This window comes from Bufo gargarizans, chromosome 8 (assembly GCF_014858855.1).
Source record: "Bufo gargarizans isolate SCDJY-AF-19 chromosome 8, ASM1485885v1, whole genome shotgun sequence".
Taxonomy (NCBI): Eukaryota; Metazoa; Chordata; class Amphibia; order Anura; family Bufonidae; genus Bufo; species Bufo gargarizans.
The window spans coordinates 190,630,451-190,652,548 of record NC_058087.1 but is presented as its reverse complement, the minus strand read 5'-3'; the positions used below and the strand labels follow the sequence as shown (position 1 = coordinate 190,652,548).

The following is a 22,098-nucleotide window of genomic DNA, read 5'->3' as shown; positions in this document are numbered from 1 at the left end:
AGTTCAGTCTATGAGGACACCCTCGATTCTGGCTGCAGCAGAACTCGCCCCCCCCCCTCCCCGTTCGCCCACCAGCAGGTGCAGCTGCCTCTCCCCGGGGACCCAGTTGTTGAGAAGTTTATGCTCCTGTGACTTTGTGCTTATTACTCAGTGATCGGCCTCATTGGTTACTCGTCGTCCGCGCTGGGACCACCATGCTGCTGCTGCTGCTCGTCCTCTGCCTGCGGGTCGCCTGCTCAGCCCGAAATCCAGACTACTCCGCGATTACTACAGTACCCGCAGAAGGTGAGAGATGACATAACACCCCTCCACCCGGTGATAATCCCTAGCATCAGTGCTACACACTCTGTACGCTGCGATGATCCCTACTCTCTCATCACTCTCTGCAATAATCTACAGGTGATGTTCAAAAATTATCTATATGATGATCCCTACCCTCCCTACAACTACCACGACCCTGATCACTACTCTTCTTCCTACATTATCACGGTTTCTGAAAACACTATTATATACGGTACCTATGTGACATATATTCTAATATCCCTTCTCTCCCTCCTGTATGATCCCTACTCTCCCTCCTGTATCATCCCTTCTCTTCCTCCTGTATGATCCCTACTCTCCCTCCTGTATGATCCCTTCTCTCCCTCCTGTATGATCCCTACTCTCCCTCCTGTATGATCCCTTCCCTCCCTCCTGTATGATCCCTACTCTCCCTCCTGTATGATCCCCACTCTCCCTCCTGTATGATCCCTACTCTCCTTCCTGTATGATCCCTTCTCTCCCTCCTGTATGATCCCTTCCCTCCCTCCTGTATGATCCCTACTCTCCCTCCTGTATGATCCCTACTCTCCCTCCTGTATGATCCCCACTCTCCCTCCTGTATGATCCCTACTCTCCCTCCTCTATCATCCCTTCTCTCCCCCCTGTATGATCCCTACTCTCCCTCCTGTATCATCCCTTCTCTCCCTCCTGTATGATCCCCACTCTCCCTCCTGTATGATCCCCACTCTCCCTCCTGTATGATCCCTACTCTCCCTCCTGTATGATCCCTTCTCTCCCTCCTGTATGATCCCCACTCTCCCTCCTGTATGATCCCTACTCTCCCTCCTGTATGATCCCCACTCTCCCTCCTGTATGATTCCTTCTCTCCCTCCTGTATGATCCCTACTCTCCCTCCTGTATGATTCCTTCTCTCCCTCCTGTATGATCCCTACTCTCCCTCCTGTATGATTCCTTCTCTCCCTCCTGTATGATCCCTACTCTCCCTCCTGTATGATCCCCACTCTCCCTCCTGTATGATCCCCACTCTCCCTCCTGTATGATCCCTTCTCTCCCTCCTGTATGATCCCTACTCTGCCTCCTGTATGATCCCTACTCTCCCTCCTGTATGATTCCTTCTCTCCCTCCTGTATGATTCCTTCTCTCCCTCCTGTATGATCCCTACTCTCCCTCCTGTATGATCCCTTCCCTCCCTCCTGTATGATCCCTACTCTCCCTCCTGTATGATCCCCACTCTCCCTCCTGTATGATCCCTACTCTCCTTCCTGTATGATCCCTTCTCTCCCTCCTGTATCATCCCTTCTCTCCCTCCTGTATGATCCCTACTCTCCCTCCTGTATGATCCCTTCTCTCCCTCCTGTATGATCCCTTCTCTCCCTCCTGTATGATCCCTACTCTCCCTCCTGTATGATCCCTTCTCTCCCTCCTGTATGATCCCTTCTCTCCCCCCTGTATGATCCCTACTCTCCCTCCTGTATGATCCCTTCCCTCCCTCCTGTATGATCCCTACTCTCCCTCCTGTATCATCCCTTCTCTCCCTCCTGTATGATCCCTATTCTCCCTCCTGTATGATCCCCACTCTCCCTCCTGTATCATCCCTACTCTCCCTCCTGTATCATCCCTTCCCTCCCTCCTGTATGATCCCTACTCTCCCTCCTGTATGATCCCTACTCTCCCTCCTGTATGATCCCCACTCTCCCTCCTGTATGATCCCTACTCTCCCTCCTGTATGATCCCCACTCTCCCTCCTGTATGATCCCCACTCTCCCTCCTGTATCATCCCTACTCTCCCTCCTGTATGATCCCCACTCTCCCTCCTGTATGATCCCCTCTCTCCCTCCTGTATCATCCCTACTCTCCCTCCTGTATGATCCCCTCTCTCCCTCCTGTATGATCCCTTCTCTCCCTCCTGTATGATCCCTACTCTCCCTCCTGTATGATCCCTACTCTCCCTCCTGTATGATCCCCACTCTCCCTCCTGTATCATCCCTACTCTCCCTCCTGTATGATCCCCACTCTCCCTCCTGTATGATCCCCACTCTCCCTCCTGTATGATCCCCTCTCTCCCTCCTGTATGATCCCTTCTCTCCCTCCTGTATGATCCCTACTCTCCCTCCTGTATGATCCCTACTCTCCCTCCTGTATGATCCCTACTCTCCCTCCTGTATCATCCCTACTCTCCCTCCTCTATGATCCCTACTCTCCCTCCTGTATGATCCCTTCTCTCCCTCCTGTATGATCCCTACTCTCCCTCCTGTATGATCCCTTCTCTCCCTCCTGTATGATCCCTACTCTCCCTCCTGTATGATCCCTACTCTCCCTCCTGTATGATCCCTTCTCTCCCTCCTGTATGATCCCTTCTCTCCCTCCTGTATGATCCCTTACTCTCCCTCCTGTATGATCCCTACTCTCCCTCCTGTATGATCCCTACTCTCCCTCCTGTATGATCCCTACTCTCCCTCCTGTATGATCCCTACTCTCCCTCCTGTATCATCCCTACTCTCCCTCCTGTATCATCCCTTCCCTCCCTCCTGTATGATCCCCACTCTCCCTCCTGTATCATCCCTTCACTCCCTCCTGTATGATCCCCACTCTCCCTCCTGTATGATCCCCACTCTCCCTCCTGTATGATCCCTACTCTCCCTCCTGTATGATCCCCACTCTCCCTCCTGTATGATCCCCACTCTCCCTCCTGTATCATCCCCTCTCTCCCTCCTGTATCATCCCCTCTCTCCCTCCTGTATGATCCCCTCTCTCCCTCCTGTATGATCCCTACTCTCCCTCCTCTATCATCCCCTCTCTCCCTCCTGTATGATCCCCACTCTCCCTCCTGTATGATCTTTACTCTCCCTCCTGTATCATCCCCTCTCTCCCTCCTGTATGATCCCCTCTCTCCCTCCTGTATGATCCCTTCTCTCCCTCCTGTATGATCCCTACTCTCCCTCCTGTATGATCCCTACTCTCCCTCCTGTATGATCCCTTCTCTCCCTCCTGTATGATCCCCACTCTCCCTCCTGTATGATCCCTACTCTCCCTCCTGTATGATCCCCACTCTCCCCCCTGTATGATCCCCACTCTCCCTCCTGTATGATCCCCACTCTCCCTCCTGTATGATCCCCACTCTCCCTCCTGTATGATCCCCACTCTCCCTCCTGTATGATCCCCACTCTCCCTCCTGTATGATCCCCACTCTCCCCCCTGTATGATCCCTACTCTCCCTCCTGTATGATCCCCACTCTCCCTCCTGTATCATCCCTACTCTCCCTCCTGTATGATCCCCTCTCTCCCTCCTGTATGATCCCTACTCTCCCTCCTGTATGATCCCCACTCTCCCTCCTGTATCATCCCTTCTCTCCCTCCTGTATGATCCCTACTCTCCCTCCTGTATGATCCCTTCTCTCCCTCCTGTATGATCCCCACTCTCCCTCCTGTATGATCCCCACTCTCCCCCCTGTATGATCCCTACTCTCCCTCCTGTATGATCCCCACTCTCCCTCCTGTATGATCCCTACTCTCCCTCCTGTATGATCCCTTCTCTCCCTCCTGTATGATCCCTACTCTCCCTCCTGTATGATCCCCACTCTCCCCCCTGTATGATCCCCACTCTCCCTCCTGTATGATTCCTTCTCTCCCTCCTGTATGATCCCCACTCTCCCTCCTGTATGATCCCCACTCTCCCTCCTGTATGATCCCTACTCTTCCTGTACAGTAGAATAATTTACATTCACCTACATAGTCTTGATCCCTACATCACCATCCATATAATCATGGTTTACAATATTATCATATTGTTCACGTTGATTGTGATGAAGAAATAAAAAAAATCTGAAAAACAACCTGTTGATGAAAACCAGGGTCTTTTTGGTCAGAAGACCTTCCTTTGCCTGTTCTTACCACTTGTGTTTATCTTTTTATTTTTACAGTTTGAAAAAAAAAAAGTTCAGTGGAAACCATCAACAAGCTGCTGATGGATCAGTTTTTTCTTTTTTTGAGTGTATATTGATGTCCTGCTGTGAGTGACTTACACATAACTATCCAGTGCAGGTTTGAGGTATCATAAGGTATTCAGAAGACTCAGATGTTTATGGGTTAATAAGCAGCAAGTATTTCTATGTAAGGGCTCATCCCGACGTGTGCTGCCCGCATCTGCAGCTCCGTCAGAGCCCGTCCTAGTCTTGTCTGCAATCAGGACAAGAACAGGCATTTCTATATAGCGCTGGCCCGGTTCGTTCCGCAAAATACGTAACGTACATGGCCAGTATCCATGTTTTGCAGACCGCAGAAAATACTGACGGCCTCTGAATGAGCCCTTATGAAGTCCTGGGTCCTCAGACAAGGTAGAGATGGAATGAAAACCTAAAACATCAATAGGATCCATCATCAGCAGTCTACTTGTTGACGGTTTCCTTATGTTAAAATTTCAGAAATACCCATAGCAATGTGCAAGATCTTCCTACAACTTGGTATTGTATAATGAGAAGTAATCCTGTTTTTTACTCCTGTCACATCCAAAGCTGCGTTTACAATTCCCGATGGTTCCCTGCTGGCCGAAACCTGAACTATCAGTTTATAATATAATATATGGATATTGTTAGATCCAATGAATGTCCTGCCCTGTGTCCCTCAGGTTCCACCTCTGTGCCCTGCGGCTACTACTCCACAAGTCCTCCTCCGCTGGTGCTGAAGCTGCAGATGGAGGAGCACCGCAACGACTCATGGGTGGTGGTGGCGATGGAACCTGTGGTCCTGAAGTTACTTATGTTAGATACGTATTTGCCATCTATTCTGCTCGCTCCCGATGGCCACAATGACGCCTCCAGCAATTACTCCTGCTCCGTGAACAACGTGGCCAGAACCGCTCTGAAAGTGACAGGTAAAATCCTCCCTCACTCCGCTATCAACATCAGGATCAATGCCGGCACCGACGACGTCCCAGACAGTCCCACAGTAAGACCGCTCCATGGCAGTGCCTAGATGTAGAAGATGCCAGGGCATAAAAGTGGCAGAGCTACAGTAGAGCGCGCTGGTACACTGTAACGAGCTGTGCACACGTGTCATGTGGACTGGGGAGAGATTTCTGCTGCTGATGTGGTTCAGAGGATCTACCCTGAAGACAGTATTAGGGTATATTCAGACTGTGCGGTTATTGCATGAAATCACGGCAAAATGTTTAGCAAAAACTGCGCTTTGCCTGAATTTTGTGGCTCTCCGTTTTCCTCCTGCACATCTCCGCTTTCCGCCTGCGCATCTCCTCTGTTTTCCGCCTGCGCGTCTCCTCCGTTTCTGCCTGCACGTCTCCCCCATGTTCTGCCTGCACGTCTCCCCCATGTTCTGCCTGCACGTCTCCTCCGTTTTCTGCCTGCATGTTTCCTCCGTTTTCTGCCTCCACATCTCCGTTTTCTGCCTGCGCGTCTCCTCTGTTTTCCGCCTGCGCGTCTCCTCCGTTTTCTGCCTGCGCGTCTCCTCCGTTTTCCGCCTGCACGTCTCCTCCGCTTTCTGCCTGCACGTCTCCTCCGCTTTCTGCCTGCACGTCTCCTCCGTTTTCTGCCTGCACGTCTCCTCCGTTTTCTGCCTGCACGTCTCCTCCGTTTTCTGCCTGCACGTCTCCTCCGTTTTCTGCCTGCACGTCTCCTCCGTTTTCCGCCTGCACGTCTCCTCCGTTTTCTGCCTGCACAGCTCCCCCACATTCTGCCTGCACGTCTCCCCCGTGTTCTGCCTGCACGTTTCCTCCGTGTTCTGCCTGCACGTCTCCCCCGTGTTCTGCCTGCACGTCTCCCCCGTGTTCTGCCTGCACGTCTCCCCCGTGTTCTGCCTGCACGTCTCCTCCGTTTTCTGCCTGCACGTCTCCTCCGTTTTCTGCCTGCACGTCTCCTCCGTTTTCTGCCTGCACAGCTCCCCCACGTTCTGCCTGCACGTCTCCCCCGTGTTCTGCCTGCACGTCTCCCCCGTGTTCTGCCTGCACGTCTCCCCCGTGTTCTGCCTGCACGTCTCCCCCGTGTTCTGCCTGCACGTCTCCCCCGTGTTCTGCCTGCACGTCTCCCCCGTGTTCTGCCTGCACGTCTCCCCCGTGTTCTGCCTGCACGTCTCCCCCGTGTTCTGCCTGCACGTCTCCCCCGTGTTCTGCCTGCACGTCTCCCCCGTGTTCTGCCTGCACGTCTCCCCCGTGTTCTGCCTGCAAGTCTCGCCCACGTTCTGCCTGCACGTCTCCCCCGTGTTCTGCCTGCACGTCTCCCCCGTGTTCTGCCTGCACGTCTCCCCCGTGTTCTGCCTGCACGTCTCCCCCGTGTTCTGCCTGCACGTCTCCCCCGTGTTCTGCCTGCACGTCTCCCCCGTGTTCTGCCTGCACGTCTCCCCCGTGTTCTGCCTGCACGTCTCCCCCGTGTTCTGCCTGCACGTCTCCCCCGTGTTCTGCCTGCACGTCTCCCCCGTGTTCTGCCTGCACGTCTCCCCCGTGTTCTGCCTGCACGTCTCCCCCGTGTTCTGCCTGCACGTCTCCCCCGTGTTCTGCCTGCACGTCTCCCCCGTGTTCTGCCTGCACGTCTCCCCCGTGTTCTGCCTGCACGTCTCCCCCGTGTTCTGCCTGCAAGTCTCCCCCGTGTTCTGCCTGCATGTCTCCTCCGTTTTCTGCCTGCACGTCTCCTCCGTTTTCTGCCTGCACGTCTCCTCCGTTTTTTGCCTGCACGTCTCCCCCATATTCTGCCTGCACGTCTCCTCCGTTTTCTGTCACACGTATCTTCTATTTTCTGCCTGCACATCTCCTCCGTGTTCTGCCTGCACGTCTCCCCCATATTCTGCCTGCACGTCTCCTCCGTTTTCTGTCACACGTATCTTCTATTTTCTGCCTGCACGTCTCCTCCGTTTTCTGCCTGCACGTCTCCTCCGTTTTTTGCCTGCATGTCTCCCCCATATTCTGCCTGCACGTCTCCTCCGTTTTCTGTCACACGTATCTTCTATTTTCTGCCTGCACATCTCCTCCGTGTTCTGCCTGCACGTCTCCCCCATGTTCTGCCTGCACGTCTCCTCCGTTTTCTGCCTGCACGTCTCCTCCGTTTTCTGTCACACGTATCTCCTCCATTTTCTGCCTCCACGTATCTTCTATTTCCTGCCGGAACGTGTCCTCCGTTTTCTCCCATAGCATCTCCTCTGTTTTATGTCGACATTCGCGCCCCATGAATCTGGGTTTTCATCCATTGCTTTGCTATACCAGCGGGACCACGTTCTGGCAGCTTCTGAACGGTATCGGAATATCTGACAAGCGCACATTGGAGTCGTGCCTGAACAGCTTTGTTGAGTAGGCCGCTTTAACCCTTTGGTAGCCATTCCCTGTCTGAGCGTCTTCACCATGCATCTCTTTTACCTTCCATGGAGGCAGACTGCCCAACTGCTTTGGGTCCTGGGGGAAGGGGGCCCGGTGTAGCCTTCTTTCGTCCCCAACATGAAGTCACTGCATTGTCCAGCAGCTGTCACTAAGGGGAGTTCAGCGCAAAGAGATTTTCACAGCTTCCATTGCAGTCATTGGTAACGGTACGAGGGAAGCAGGACAGGAGATTTCTCCATGTGTTTATGCCGGTTCTCTGCTGCACATGCATTGAGAAACAGGGTGTTCAGGATGAGCGCCATATTTAGGAAGAGGCATAGATGTTGTACATAAAGTGGGTTTTCATTTTTTATTAAAATTTATTTTAATTAAAGTGTTCACCCAGCAGCTATTAAAGTGTATGGGCCCCTTCAGAAAGGTGTCATGCGGAGTCTGGTGAAGACGGGTGACAACTCGTGTGGGTGATACAGGAGTAGTTACATTCGTTGTCACCCAGCATTCCTAGGAACAGATATGACCACTCCAGGTCAGTGCACTTTACTCCCAGCGTCGCGGCTTTGTACGTGGGACCTCTTTGTGGTCATTATTAGCGCAGGATGTTGCGGGTCCACAACACGATTTTCACATCCTCAGATATTACAGGAAATTGATTATGATGCAGCAAAAAGTGTCAGAATGTGCGATTTCCTCTTATACCCTAAACTGGCGCTCCTTCATAATCTCTACAAGAATCTAATTAATAAAGCAGAATGCGATGGGAAAAGACCGGCTGCTTTTTTCAGTCTGGTTGCTATGGATACACAACAATATGGTATATAAAATTGTCAAGCAACATTTGCCGAGTTACCAGTCTGTCAGACTACTCGGGCCGTAACGCCAGAGAACGGAGGGTGGAGAAGGAGACCAGATACTCTTAAGACCCCAATCCAAGCTTTTGTCTCTTTCTTACTGCCGTATCAATCAGATTTTCGCAAAAAGACGGTTGGAGAACTCCTCTAAAGGCTGTGTACACCTTTGGGGCCTTTTTTTTATTTATTATTATTGTATTGTACTCATCTTGAGCTAAAAAAATATTTTTTAATTGGTCTTTATTAAAAATATGAAGTAATTTTTTCTGTACAGAGCTGAGACATGCTGCAGGGGCACCCTTTGGATTTTCTGTCTTTTCCATCAGACCAGGAGCTGACGGGCTCCTTATCTCCGCTCTCTGACATTATAAACACTTATTACAGCTCAGTTATTATCTTACTGATAAGAATGTGGCTTAAATAAGTGTTTATGACCAGTGATGGCCAGTTCGCATTGTTCGCCAGCGAACACATGCGGGCTGCCATCTTAACTCACAAGTCCGGCGAGGCACAGGTAAGCCCTTACCTGTGCCTGCGCCGCGAGCCGGTCTGAAACAAATGTGGGAGCAGGCAGTTCCGAGAACAGCTCGATGAAGGCCCCCGGCGGCTGTTCTCGGAACTCCCTGCTCCCGGTGACCGCATTTGTTTCAGACCGGCTTGCAGCGCAGGTAAGGGCTTACCTGTGCCTCGCCGGACTTGTGAGTTAAGATGTCAGCCCGCATGTGAACACGGCGAACTGGCCATCACTGTTTATGACCTCTTAGTGGTTTAGAGATGCGGGTTAATAGATGACCGGCACAAAGTGAAAGTGTAAGTACCAGTCACACAGTTAGAAAAACTGTTTGTGACAGAACAGCTCAATATTTAAAAAAAAAGATTTTTAGCCAAAAATGAGTAACATGCAAGCCTAAAAAAAAATATATACACATACTTGCCGACTCTCCAGAAACATCCAGGAGGCTCCAGAAAAAAATGGGCAGACCTCCAGGAAGAGATGGCAACTCTCCGGCACGGCATAAGCCTCGATGTAGTGGTGCATCATCAGACTCAGCCCTGGTATCCTGTTATTCAAATATAAACTGAGGGGCAGTGAGTGTCACAACAAGGGGTGCAGTCTATAACAAAAAGAAAAGGGACGTCATTGGAGAAAAGGTGTGTCAGTGTCCAAAACTAATGCTGTCTCCGCACCTCTAGTGCCACGTTCTGCATCCCACTTCTGGAAGGTTGGCACGTATTCTAACAATTTGGTGGTAATATTCGGAACGGACTGAGTTGGGTGGCATCGCTCCCTAAACCTTAGACTTCGGGGTCGGGTGGTGGATCACCCCGGACAGATGTTTACACTGACAGTGATGTCACTGGGACCAGCCCTGGATACGTAGGGGGTCATTTATTAAGAAATATATGACACATTTTGTTGCAATGGGGTTTTGCGGCAAAATCTGCCACTTTTCCCTGCTCACGCCACTTTTTCGAGGTTGCGGAAAAAGTGAGCGTGGGAGGGGAAGAGGGTGGCCGGGCCGTCTCATTAACCATTTTCTACGGAAATTTATGGCGTGGAAAATGGTCTTAAACTACGCCAGCAAGGGAGCTGACATAGTTTAAACCATGTCGCACGGCCGGTGGAACCAAGCGCCAAATTTATGTGGAGTCCTGCGCCTCTACATAAGTTTGGTGCATCCGCCGCCAGCCCATGGAGATTAAGACTGGCATAGAAATCTCTGGTCTTAATAAAGGACCCCGATGGTAGATGACCACCTTGGAGAGTGACTTACAGAGTGATGCAGCAATGGCTGTGTTAGAGGGGGCCTATGAATTTTAACGCCCCCGTTTCTTGTTTCCCACAGAGTGGACTAATATGATGGGTTCGGAGTGGATTGTCTGCCACACCCCTGAAAACTGGACCCTGTTGCAGTTCTCTAGAGGTGATGACATGATAGCGATGGTCCACAAAGCGGAGGCCTGGATAAATGTGATAAATGTGGACAGGAATGGGTCAGCATTCTTCATCACCTCCACCGCTGAAGAGGATGATGGGAGTTCTCCCTCCTTTGAAGAACCAGTGATAAAGACGTTAAATGTGACATGTCGGTGGTGGAGTCCACCCAACAAGGCGAAAGGTAAAGTAACGGCTGGGGCTGCCATGTAGACCGCTCCACATGGCGGCCTAACTGCGCCCCACACTAGAAGCTTCCCTGGGCGAGGGGGTATCTGATGGCTCCCATAAATAATGTATGAATTGTCGCAATGTGTGGGATATGATGATGGCGACTCTGGTGGTACGGTGACTTGTGCCGTCTCTTTCCTGGCAGGGTGGCAGCTGTTCCTGGAGGGGAGATACTGGATCATCGTGGCTGTGGCGTCGTCCTCTGCGCTGCTCTGCCTGACGCTCATGGGCTGCTTCGTAAGCGTGAAACGCAGTGCGTGTTACATTACAGGTCCCAGCACCTGTCAGGATGTGTGGGCAGATATGCAGGAAATTTTTCAATAGACTTTGTGGTTCAATGCTTGCTGTCAATGAATGAATGCATTCATTTTAGCTATTTATAGGATGATTGTGTCTAAGAAATATCTGATTCTAGAAGATTTACGTTTCACTCCATTGTGTAAACGTCTATAATTCCCTTCCTTCTCCCCAATAACTAGAAGACGTGCGGCCATGATACCCGAGTATATTGTGACTCATAGTGCAGCGTCTTCAGGTGTGGCTCAATCCTTCTCGCTAGAATTCTTAGAAATTCTATTAAACTGCTTCTCAATTAGAAAGCTGGCGCTATAGATCCCGGAGGGGTTGTCACTTACCAGGTTCCTGATTAAATGTCAGATGTGCTTAGTTGGTTAGTAATGCCGGGGCTGTGTGGTTTTGTAACTCGGGAAAGCTGGGTGATGATTATATTTCACGTTTCATTCCAGGGAGGAGGGTGAGGAGACAGGCCAAGAGCAGGTGAGTCCTCGCCGTCACCTCAGGAACGTCTACGTTATTTCCTGATAATGGAAATGCTGACCGCTCATAGACTCGTGGGTGAGGGGCCTTGTATCAGTCCAGACATTGCAGAGGATTGACGCTGTTCCCTGTCATCCAGGTTCTTCAAGGTGAGCACAACCACCAGGAATCTCTACACAGACTCCATCGACCCGGAGGCAGGTAATGTTCTGTGTCGGGTCATGTCTACTTCTTTCCCTACTTCCTCTTTACCTGCTCCTTCCTTTATCTTGTTTTGGCTTTTCATCCTTTGTTTTTTTTTTTCTTCTCCTTCTCATTTCCTCCTCCTTCATCTTTTCTGTACATTTACATCTTTTACTTCTCCATCTCCTTTTCCTTCGCCTGTTTTTACTTTTTATTCTATTCCTTTGTTTCTATTTACTTCTTCTTTTCATTCTTTTCTTTGTTTGCATCCATTCATCTTTCTTTTTCATCTCTTTCCTGTCCTTATTCTTCTCTTTCTTTATTTTCTTCCTCTCTTCCTTTGCATCCATTCCCTTCTCTTCTTTCCCATCTTCCTATCTTCCTTATTCTTCTCTCTGTTTCCTACTTCTTATCCTTCTTTTCCTCTTTTCTTCCTTTGCATCCATTTCCTTATTTTCCTTTTCCTACTTCCACTCTTCCTTCTTTTTTTCTTCTCCTCCGTTTCCTTATTCTTTTTTTTTCTTCTTTTGTATCCAATTCATTTCTTCTTTTTTCTTTCTTTCCTTTTCTTCTTTTTTTCTTTCTTCTCCAGTTTCCTTCTTCTTTTTTTTCTTATTTTCCCTTTACTCTTCATTTGCCTCGATTTCCTTCTCTTTACTTCCCATCCCTTTTTCTTCTCCTCCTTTCCCCTTTCTTTCTCTCCATTCCTTCTCTTTCTTTTTCTTAGGCCTCATGCACACGACCATTGTTGTGGTCCGCATCCGAGCCGCATTGTTTGCAGCTCGGGTGCGGATCCATTCACTTCAATGGGGCCGCAAAAGATGCGGACAGCACTCCGTGTGCTGTCCGCATCCGTTGCTCCGTTCCATAGCCCTGCAAAAAATATATAACCTGTCCTATTCTTGTCTGTTTTGCGGACAAGAATAGGCATTTCTACAATAGGCCGCCCATTCCGTTCCGCAAATTGCGGAAGGCACAAGGGCGGCATCCGTTTTTTGCAGATCTGCGGTTTGCGGTCTGCAAAAAACGGAACGATCGTGTGCATGTAGCCTTATTCTTACTTTTCATCTTCATCTTATTTCCTATCTTTATTTCCCTCTTTTGTTCCTTCACCTTCTTTTTATGAAAACGATAACAATATTAAAGTGTAACTGTCATTCTTCTTTTTATTTTTGTAATGTGTAGGGGCAGCGATACTGACCATTTTTGTAATATACTTTTATTACTGAAATCGTACATTTCTATTAGACAAATAGCTCTAAAGTGGCCCATTTTGAGCCTTAGCAACGCTCCTCTGTCTTCTGTTTACATAACAGTGGAGACTAACTAACACTGACTGTGTTATGTAAACAGAAGACAGAGGAGCGTTGCTAAGGCTCAAAATGGGTTACTTTAGAGCTATTTGTCTAATAGAAATGTACGATTTCAGTAATAAAAGTATATTACAAAAATGGTCAGTATCACTGCCCCGATACATTACAAAAATAAAAAGAAGAATGACAGTTACCCTTTAATGATAATCATGTAGTTATTTTCCAGTTTAGTGATGATGATGATGATGATGATGATGATGATGATGATTAGACAGGACCTTAATCCTCTTTTTTTACATTATTCACCAATTAGACGTTGCCTACAAGGATCAGGATTTCACCTATCAGAATGTGTCTCTGTCTAAAGTCGTCAATGATGATTGTTTCTCGAACAAGAGCTCCTTCCTGTCTGTGGGTGAGTGTATCCCAGGGATCCTGAGAGACAGAACACATTCTCCTCTCAGCAGCCAGGACATGTGTATATGTACATGCATCCATATAGGGCCCACATGACACTGCCAGCCATGGCTAAGAAATAGTCTGATTCAGTGTCAATATAATACTGCCATACAAATCCTAAATAGTTATTGACTTTATGGTAGAGTTTCTGGTGGTCTGTGGCGTGAAGGGATTAATGGTAAAGTCCCTTGTAGTCTAGGGCAGTGATGGGATAAATGGTAATGTCCCTGGGTTTCTAGGGCAGTGCAGGGATAAATTGTAAAGTCTCTGGTGGTTTGCAGCATGGAAGTGATTAATAGTGAACATCCTGGTGGTCTGTGGCAGTGAAGGGGTTAATAGTAAAGTCCTTGGTGGTCTGTGGCAGTGAAGAAATAAATGATGAAGTCCCTGGTGGTCGGCAGCATTAAAATGATTAATGATAAACTTCCTGGTGGTCTGCGGCAGTGTAGGGATAAATTGCAAAGTCTCTGGTGGTCTAGGGGAGTGATGGGATAAATGGTAAAGTCTCTGGTGGTCTAGGGGAGTGATGGGATAAATGGTAAAGTCTCTGGTGGTCTAGGGGAGTGATGGGATAAATGGTAAAGTCTCTGGTGGTCTAGGGCAGCGTAGGGATTAGTGGTAAAGTCCATGGTTGTCTGCAGCATTGAAGTGATTCATAGTAAACTCCTTGGTGCTCTGTGGCAGTGAAGGGGTAACGTCCCTGGTGGTCTGGGGCAGTGAAAAGGTTAATGATAAATTCCCTGGTTGTCTGTGGCAGTGAAGTGATGAACGGTAAGGTCCCTGATGGTCCAGGGCAGTGAAAGGTTTAATGGTAGGTGAATGTTTACATGCTCCACTCCCAAGTTGTTACGGGCACCCTAGGAAACAGGGCCTGGACAGTTGACCCTCAAGCTGGATGACTCGTTGGTCGGTGGCAGAGGCTCACAGGGAAGGAAGGAGAAGATTCACTTAGCAGCCATCATGTGGCCAAACATCTTCAAAGCTATCCCTCTCAACCTCCCCATACACAAGCACACTGGGTTCAGCTCCCAGGACATGCCCCATTAGGGGCTCAGGTTTGAACTTGTTGTTGTTGTCGATCGCTCCGTGAACTTTATGTCTTTGGTTCACATTATTGTAGGGACGGGGTCATTTTTGAGACTTCCAATGCTTTTTTGCTTACTCTTGGTTACTCCATGGTCTGCACCACGCCCCTCCCCCACCCGCCGTTCTGAGAACTGTCACTCCCCAACAGTCAGAACAAAAGAGGAAACGAAATTATTTTCTTCCATCGTGTTGTTGCCATGTGTCACGCTTCCCCGGTCTCCCCCTGACAATTCAGCCTCAAAACATGTCTCTAATAAACACTAATGTCCACTAAGAAGCCGGTATAATAAGCTTTATATCGGGCCCCTGCATTCTAGGGCCCCTCTTGTTTTATGTAAATTAATTAAAATCTAATAGTCACTAGGCCTCACTTATCCGAACTGTAAGACTGTCCTTGTTGCTCGTAGCAACCAATCAGAGCTCAGCTTTTATGTCTGAAACTGCTCTGGAGAAATGAAAGCTGAGCTCTGATTGGTTGCTAGGGGCAACAAGGACAGTCTATAGGTGCCCATTACCCCCAGCCCCCTACCCTGTACACATGCACGCTTGGTTCAGATGCATTATCATTGGGGCGAGGAGATCCCTCAGGCGGTGGGCCGTCTCCCATGGCAACAAACGATCAGGCATAATACAATTTAACATCATGCTCGATCCATTCTTGTGCCATAGGGGAGAGATGTGAGTCCCCCATACACATAACATGGCGGGTTCTACTGACTTATCTTCTATAGGGTGACCATTTTTAAGATCTCTGCTTGCTGTCAGTGAATGGAACAATGTATTGTTTACAATTAGAAGGTGATTGCCTGCCCAGACCTAATTCTGCTTACTCAGCTGAGGGTTCGTAGCAATGTATTAGTGTTAAGAATCCTCTGAGAGCTAAATACAGCATCAGTACTAATCCACCCCCCCCTCGCCCTGGGACCTAGACATCCCCTTTAAGTGTTTTATAATGTAATCTCGCAGGTGGCGATTCTTATCTGGAGCCGATGGTTGAAGGAGGTGATCAGGTGTCCGATGGTGAGAACACGAAATATACCGTATACCCCTCTCTCACAGAGAGCAGGAGTGTAATACCCTCTCTTCACCTGCAGGTGGCTGCTACGAGAACACCACTCCGGATCGAGGCGACCACCAGGGCTCCCTAGGTAAAGTGACCTCAGGGGTGGTCGGAAGGATGAAGATGTCCGCCTACGTGACGCTAACATGGCTGACGCTTCTCTCTTCTGTCTCCTAGATGGCGACTGCTATGAAAATGCCAGTGAAGAAATAAAAGATGGATCGGAGGGTGCGGGCTCAGGACTATGTATTGTATTCAAGACTATGTTCTAATGTAGTAATGGCGCCAGTTCATGTATGTTCTCCCCGTGTCCCAGGGTCCCAGTCATATGAAGACATGAAAGGATCCATCTGTCTACAAACGGAAACCGAGACTCTGCCTGACGAGGGGATAACGCAGGACGAGGGTGAGCGGCCATCATGTCGAGGGGCAGGGGCCGACAATTTACTCTAGTCACAGCAAGAGCAGCGTCCGAAACTCTGCTGTAACTATAGGAGGGGGAGACCACGCCAAGCCACCAGTGACCGCATGTTTTACTACAAAACCGTGTATCCATTGGCCCTTGCAGGTGGCGGTTTGATCTCCATCTATTGGTAACGGTAGTTTTTCAGGTTGAGATTATGCTTCTCACTCCTGTCTGTCATCGACAATGGGCGGAGCCAGGAAGTGAGGGAACGGGGAGGAGCGGGCAGGGCCTGTGCGTTACTATAAAGCCCAGGTGACTAGGTAACTGCTCCATAGCTAGAAATGGCTACTGTTACTTCCTGCTAACAATGGAAAAACAGGTCAGGGGCGTGACTGGCGGACACAGGATGAACAGGTCAGGGGCGTGACTGGCGGACACAGGAAGAACAGGTCAGGGGCGTGACTGGCAGACACAGGAAGAACAGGTCAGGGGCGTGACTGGCAGACACAGGAAGAACAGGTCAGGGGCATGACTGGTCGACACAGGAAGAACAGGTCAGGGGCGTGACTCGCGGACACAGGAAGAACAGGTCAGGGGCGTGACTGGAGGACACAGGAAGAACAGGTCAGGGGCGTGACTGGCGGACACAGGAAGAACAGGTCAGGGGCGTGACTGGCCGACACAGGAAGAACAGGTCAGGGGCGTGACTGGAGGACACAGGAAGAACAGGTAAGAGGCGTGACTGGCGGACACAGAAAGAACAGGTCAGGGGCGTGACTGGCGGACACAGGAAGAACAGGTCAGGGGTGTGACTGGCGGACACAGAAAGAACAGGTCAGGGGCGTGACTGGCGGACACAGAAAGAACAGGTCAGGGGTGTGACTGGAGGACACAGGAAGAACAGGTTAGGAGCGTGACTGGCGGACACAGGAAGAACAGGTAAGAGGCGTGACTGGCGGACACAGGAAGAACAGGTCAGAGGTGTGACTGGCGGACACAGGAAGAACAGGTCAGGGGTGTGACTGGCGGACACAGAAAGAACAGGTCAGGGGTGTGACTGGCGGACACAGGAAGAACAGGTCAGGGGTGTGACTGGCGGACACAGAAAGAACAGGTCAGGGGTGTGACTGGCGGACACAGGAAGAACAGGTCAGGGGTGTGACTGGCGGACACAGGAAGAACAGGTCAGGGGCGTGACTGGTGGACACAGGAAGAACAGGTCAGGGGCGTGACTGGTGGACACAGGAAGAACAGGTCAGGGGTGTGACTGGTGGACACAGGAAGAACAGGTCAGGGGCGTGACTGGAGGACACAGGAAGAACAGGTCAGTGGCGTGACTGGCGGACACAGGAAGAACAGGTCAGGGGCGTGACTGGCCGACACAGGAAGAACAGGTCAGGGGCGTGACTGGCCGACACAGGAAGAACAGGTCAGGGGCGTGACTGGCGGACACAGGAAGAACAGGTCAGGGGCGTGACTGGCCGACACAGGAAGAACAGGTCAGGGGCGTGACTGGCCGACACAGGAAGAACAGGTCAGGGGCGTGACTGGCCGACACAGGAAGAACAGGTCAGGGGCGTGACTGGCCGACACAGGAAGAACAGGTCAGGGGCGTGACTGGCCGACACAGGAAGAACAGGTCAGGGGCGTGACTGGCGGACACAGGAAGAACAGGTCAGGGGCGTGACTGGCGGACACAGGAAGAACAGGTCAGGGGCGTGACTGGCGGACACAGGAAGAACAGGTCATTGGTGTAGCATGTGTAAGTGATTTCCATAGTGATTTTTTGCTTTAACCAATATTTGCATATACTCAGATCCATCCGCCCGTGTAGGACGTTCCCACTGCCGATGTAACACCGCCATATAGTGAATGAGGAGATTCTCATCTTCCGCTCTTTTCTTGCAGATGCTGATTCCTATGAGAACATGCAGACTCCTCTGTACACCCAACTAAATCGTATCATTTACCCCCCACACAAACCCACCGAGGAGCAGGCTGAGGGCAGGAAGGCAAGTCTGGTGGACCCCACTCCCCACCTGCACCCCAGAAAAGAGTCCACCAAACTTCAAGAACTCAGTAGGTGTCAGGACAGTAGCTCTGGGCTAATTGTGAGCTGAGGGTCGTCAGGGGGGGGCGAACGGCCTAGGACCTCCACCTGCTGAAGCTTCCAACACCGTCTTCAGGGCATGTGGAGGGACTCTGTACAGGACTGTATTTGGCAGCATATGGCGGTATTGTTTGAGCACTGTATGGCTGTTACTTGATCCTGTATGACAGCATTACATAGGAAATATATGGCCGTATTATTTGGGTCCTAAGTATCGTTATATTATTTAAGCCCTGAGTTTGGCATGTATGCCTGGGGTGTGCCAAATGTAAGCTTAGACTATGCATGGCGCTAGTGCGTCACCTGGGCTACATACGGCCACAGCATAAGTGTAATATTACAATAGTCTGCGGGCATTCTATCTATCTAAAAATGGAAGAAAGGCGGCACGGATAAAAAAAAAATGAAATGGGTGCTATGTCCAGGAGTGTGGCTCCTTACCCAATGTGATAAGCAAAGAGATGGACAGCACTGCCAGTCAAAAGCTCGCGGCGGATTATTCACCCACGTGGTACAGTGAGGCAACGTTTCGGCTCCTACAAAGAGCTTTTCTCAAGCAAAGAACACAAGTGAAATACAAGATATATACAGTCAGGTCCATAAATATTGGGACATGGACAGAATTCTAACATTTCTGGCTCTATTCACCACCACAATGGATGTGAAATGAAACAGACAAGATGTGCTTTACCCGCAGACTGTCAGCTTTACCCGCAGACTGTCAGCTTTACCCGCAGACTGTCAGCTTTACCCGCAGACTGTCAGCTTTACCCGCAGACTGTCAGCTTTACCCGCAGACTGTCAGCTTTACCTGCAGACTGTCAGCTTTACCTGCAGACTGTCAGCTTTACCTGCAGACTGTCAGCTTTACCCGCAGACTGTCAGCTTTACCTGCAGACTGTCAGCTGTAATCTGAGGGCATTTACATCCAAATCAGGTGAACGGTGCAGGAATTACAGCAGTTTGCATCTGTGCCTCCCACTTGTTAAGGGACCAAAAGTAATGGGACAATTGTCTTCTCAGCTGCTCCATGGCCGGTGTGTGTTATTCCCTCATTATCCCAATTACAAGGAGTAGATAAAAGGTCCAGAGGTCATTTCCACTCGGCTATTTGCTATTTGCATTTGGAATCTGTTGCTGTCAACTCTCAAGATGAGATCCAAAGAGCTGTACTATCAGTGAAGCCATCATTAGGCTGAAAAAACACAACAAACCCATCAGAGAGATAGCAAAAACATCAGGCGCGGCCAAAACAACTGTCTGGAACATTCTTACAAAGAAGGAACGCACCGGGGAGCTCAGCAACACCAAAAGACCCGGAAGACCACGGAAAACAACTGTGGTGGATGACAGAAGAATTCTTTCCCTGGTGGAGAAAACGCCCTTCACAACAGTTGGCCAGATCAAGACCACTCTCCAGGAGGTAGGTGTATGTGTGTCAGAGTCAGCAATCAGGAGAAGACTTCACCAGAGTGAATACAGAGGGTTCACCACAAGATGGAAACCATTGGCGAGCCTCAAAAACAGGAAGGCCAGATTAGAGTTTGCCAAACGACATCTAAAAAAGCCTTCACAGTTCTGGAAGAACATCCTATGGACAGATGAGACCAAGATCAACTTGTACCAGAGTGATGGGAAGAGAAGAGTATGGAGAAGGAAAGGAACTGCTCATGGTCCTAAGCATACCACCTCATCAGTGAAGCATGGTGGTGGTAGTGTCATGGTGTGGGCATGTATGGCGGCCAATGGAACTGCTTCTCTTGTATTTGTTGATGATGTGACTGCTGACAAAAGCAGCAGGATGAATTCTGAAGTGTTTCGGGCAATATTATCTTCTCCTATTCAGCCAAATGCTTCAGCACTCATTGGACGGCGCTTCACAGTGCAGATGGACAATGACCCAAAGCACAAAGCATACTGCAAAAGCAACCAAAGAGATTAAGGGAAAGAAGTGGAATGTTCTGCAATGGCCGAGTCAATCCCCGGACCTGAATCCGATTGAGCTGCATTTCACTTGCTGAAGACAAAACTGAAGGGAAAATGCCCCAAGAACAAGCAGGAGCTGAAGACAGTGGCAGTAGAGGCCGGGCAGAGCATCACCAGGGATGAGACCAGCGTCTGGTGATGTCTATGCGTTATGTCACCGTTCACCTGATTTGGATGTAAATGCCTCACATTACAGCTGACAGTCTGCGGGTAAAGCTGACAGTCTGCGGGTAAAGCACATCTTGTTTGTTTCATATCAAATCCACTGTGGTGGTGAATAGAGCCAAAGATGTTAGAATTGTGTCCATGTCCCAATATTTATGGACCTGACTGTGCAGCTCAAACATTTCATTAAGATCATAATTGCATAATTAAAAAAAGTGAACAAATCAATCATAAAAACAAATGTGCATGAAGTGATAGGTAATATATAAATTACAAATGCATGATCAGATATAATATATATATATATAATACATAAATCCATAAATATTTCCACAAAATCCAATAAAATGCTCAGTGGCATAGACTAAGCCCAGGTGCAGTGTAAAGTGATAAGACGCTCTGTCTATATATATTGTGCAGTGTCGTTTTTGCTGTGATTTTCCCGTTTTCGCTGTTTTCCGCTCACTTTTTCTCACTTTCTCTTCGTTGACAGATGGAGATTTTTATGTTTCCTATGAAACCAACAACCTGTGACAGGAGCCGAGCGCAGAGAGGGAATCCCCGCAGCAGCACAACCCTCATCAGAGCAGACTATGGGGCGTCGGGACTGTGCGCTGGATCCGCACCAAGGACCTATGGACATGTATGAAGAGGTCTACTGACTCCGTTCCTGGGCTGCAGAGCTGACAATTCGTGACTTTACTGATACTCAACAATTTCCTGCGCCGACCAGTCAGGGATGTGAAAAAGACGCCATCTTCATAAAGAGGAGACATCTTTGGGGACATTTCTTGTTTGCAGTTCTCACATTGGCCACTAGATGGCGACACAACAGCCGAAGAGTCGGGAGAGTCTTGTTTTCCGACTGCTGTGAAGACGCCAATGTGACCGCACTGAAATAGACTGAGCCACGAGACGCCGCTTTTTATACCAAAGGACTCGTTCTGTTCTTATCTTAGTTTTGGTTGAATTTTATTACATTTTAGATACTGATAATTAAAAGGTATAAAAAAAAAAAACAGGGAAACGTAATGGAGGCAACGCCATCCTGCGACATTCCTTTAATCCGGCATCTGATCGCCCAGCTAGCAGACACCTCTCTGAAGTGATGGCGGCATTCTCCTAGAGGTCACGATTATAACCGCCTGATAATCTGGAATATCTGGTCGTGTCTTATCAATGCCGAATTAAAAGAGTTTTTATAAAATAATATTCCATTCGATTATACACCCGCCGCACACCTATGATGGGATATAGCGCACAGCGGGACAGGAAACAGAGAGGAGGAGAAATCCCGAGAAATGGGATAGCGACATGACGGCCGCTGTACAAGAAAAGGGTTAATAAGATCTTTGAGGTTTCAGTGTATCCGGTGCGTGAGGGAATGAAAGGACGCACATGTGCGTTATTTCTGCGCCAATGCCACAGGGAGCGAGGGGTAGAAAGTATCTAGAGCATTTCATAAATGTGGTGCTTTTTTGGCCTAGTTTGAGTCTGACTTATGGCACGATCCACTTAGTAGGCCTCCGCCTATGTGTCAGCTTTGGGGGTCCCTTTACCAGTCTGGAGCTCTGCACAGGGGGGGGGGTCCCTTTACCAGTCTGGAGCTCTGCACAGGGGGGGGGGGGTCCCTTTACCAGTCTGGAGCTCTGCACAGGGGGGGGGGGGGTCCCTTTACCAGTCTGGAGCTCTGCACAGGGGGGGGGGGTCCCTTTACCAGTCTGGAGCTCTGCACAGGGGGGGGGGGGGTCCCTTTACCAGTCTGGAGCTCTGCACAGGGGGGGGGGGGGTCCCTTTACCAGTCTGGAGCTCTGCACAGGGGGGGGGGTCCCTTTACCAGTCTGGAGCTCTGCACAGGGGGGGGGGGGGGTCCCTTTACCAGTCTGGAGCTCTGCACAGGGGGGGGGGTCCCTTTACCAGTCTGGAGCTCTGCACAGGGGG

At 49.7% G+C, this 22,098-nt stretch overlaps 1 protein-coding gene across 2 annotated transcripts; it reads left to right on the top strand.

The window, feature by feature from the left end:
- LOC122945782 lies at nt 1-21,434 on the top strand. Of its 2 annotated transcripts, none has more exons than XM_044304972.1 (13): nt 1-285; nt 4,907-5,152; nt 10,293-10,565; nt 10,758-10,865; nt 11,359-11,389; nt 11,529-11,590; nt 13,199-13,300; nt 15,397-15,450; nt 15,525-15,578; nt 15,668-15,718; nt 15,807-15,896; nt 17,805-17,975; nt 20,651-21,434. In XM_044304972.1, the coding sequence occupies exons 1-13, from the start codon at nt 195-197 to the stop codon at nt 20,689-20,691; spliced, it is 1,374 nt and encodes a 457-aa protein (XP_044160907.1). In that variant the 5' UTR covers nt 1-194; the 3' UTR covers nt 20,692-21,434. The 2 variants fall into 2 exon arrangements, with proteins under 2 accessions (XP_044160907.1, XP_044160908.1); XM_044304973.1 differs by having other exon boundaries at nt 271-399; nt 20,651-21,432.
- Nucleotides 21,435-22,098: the final 664 nt, after the last annotated feature.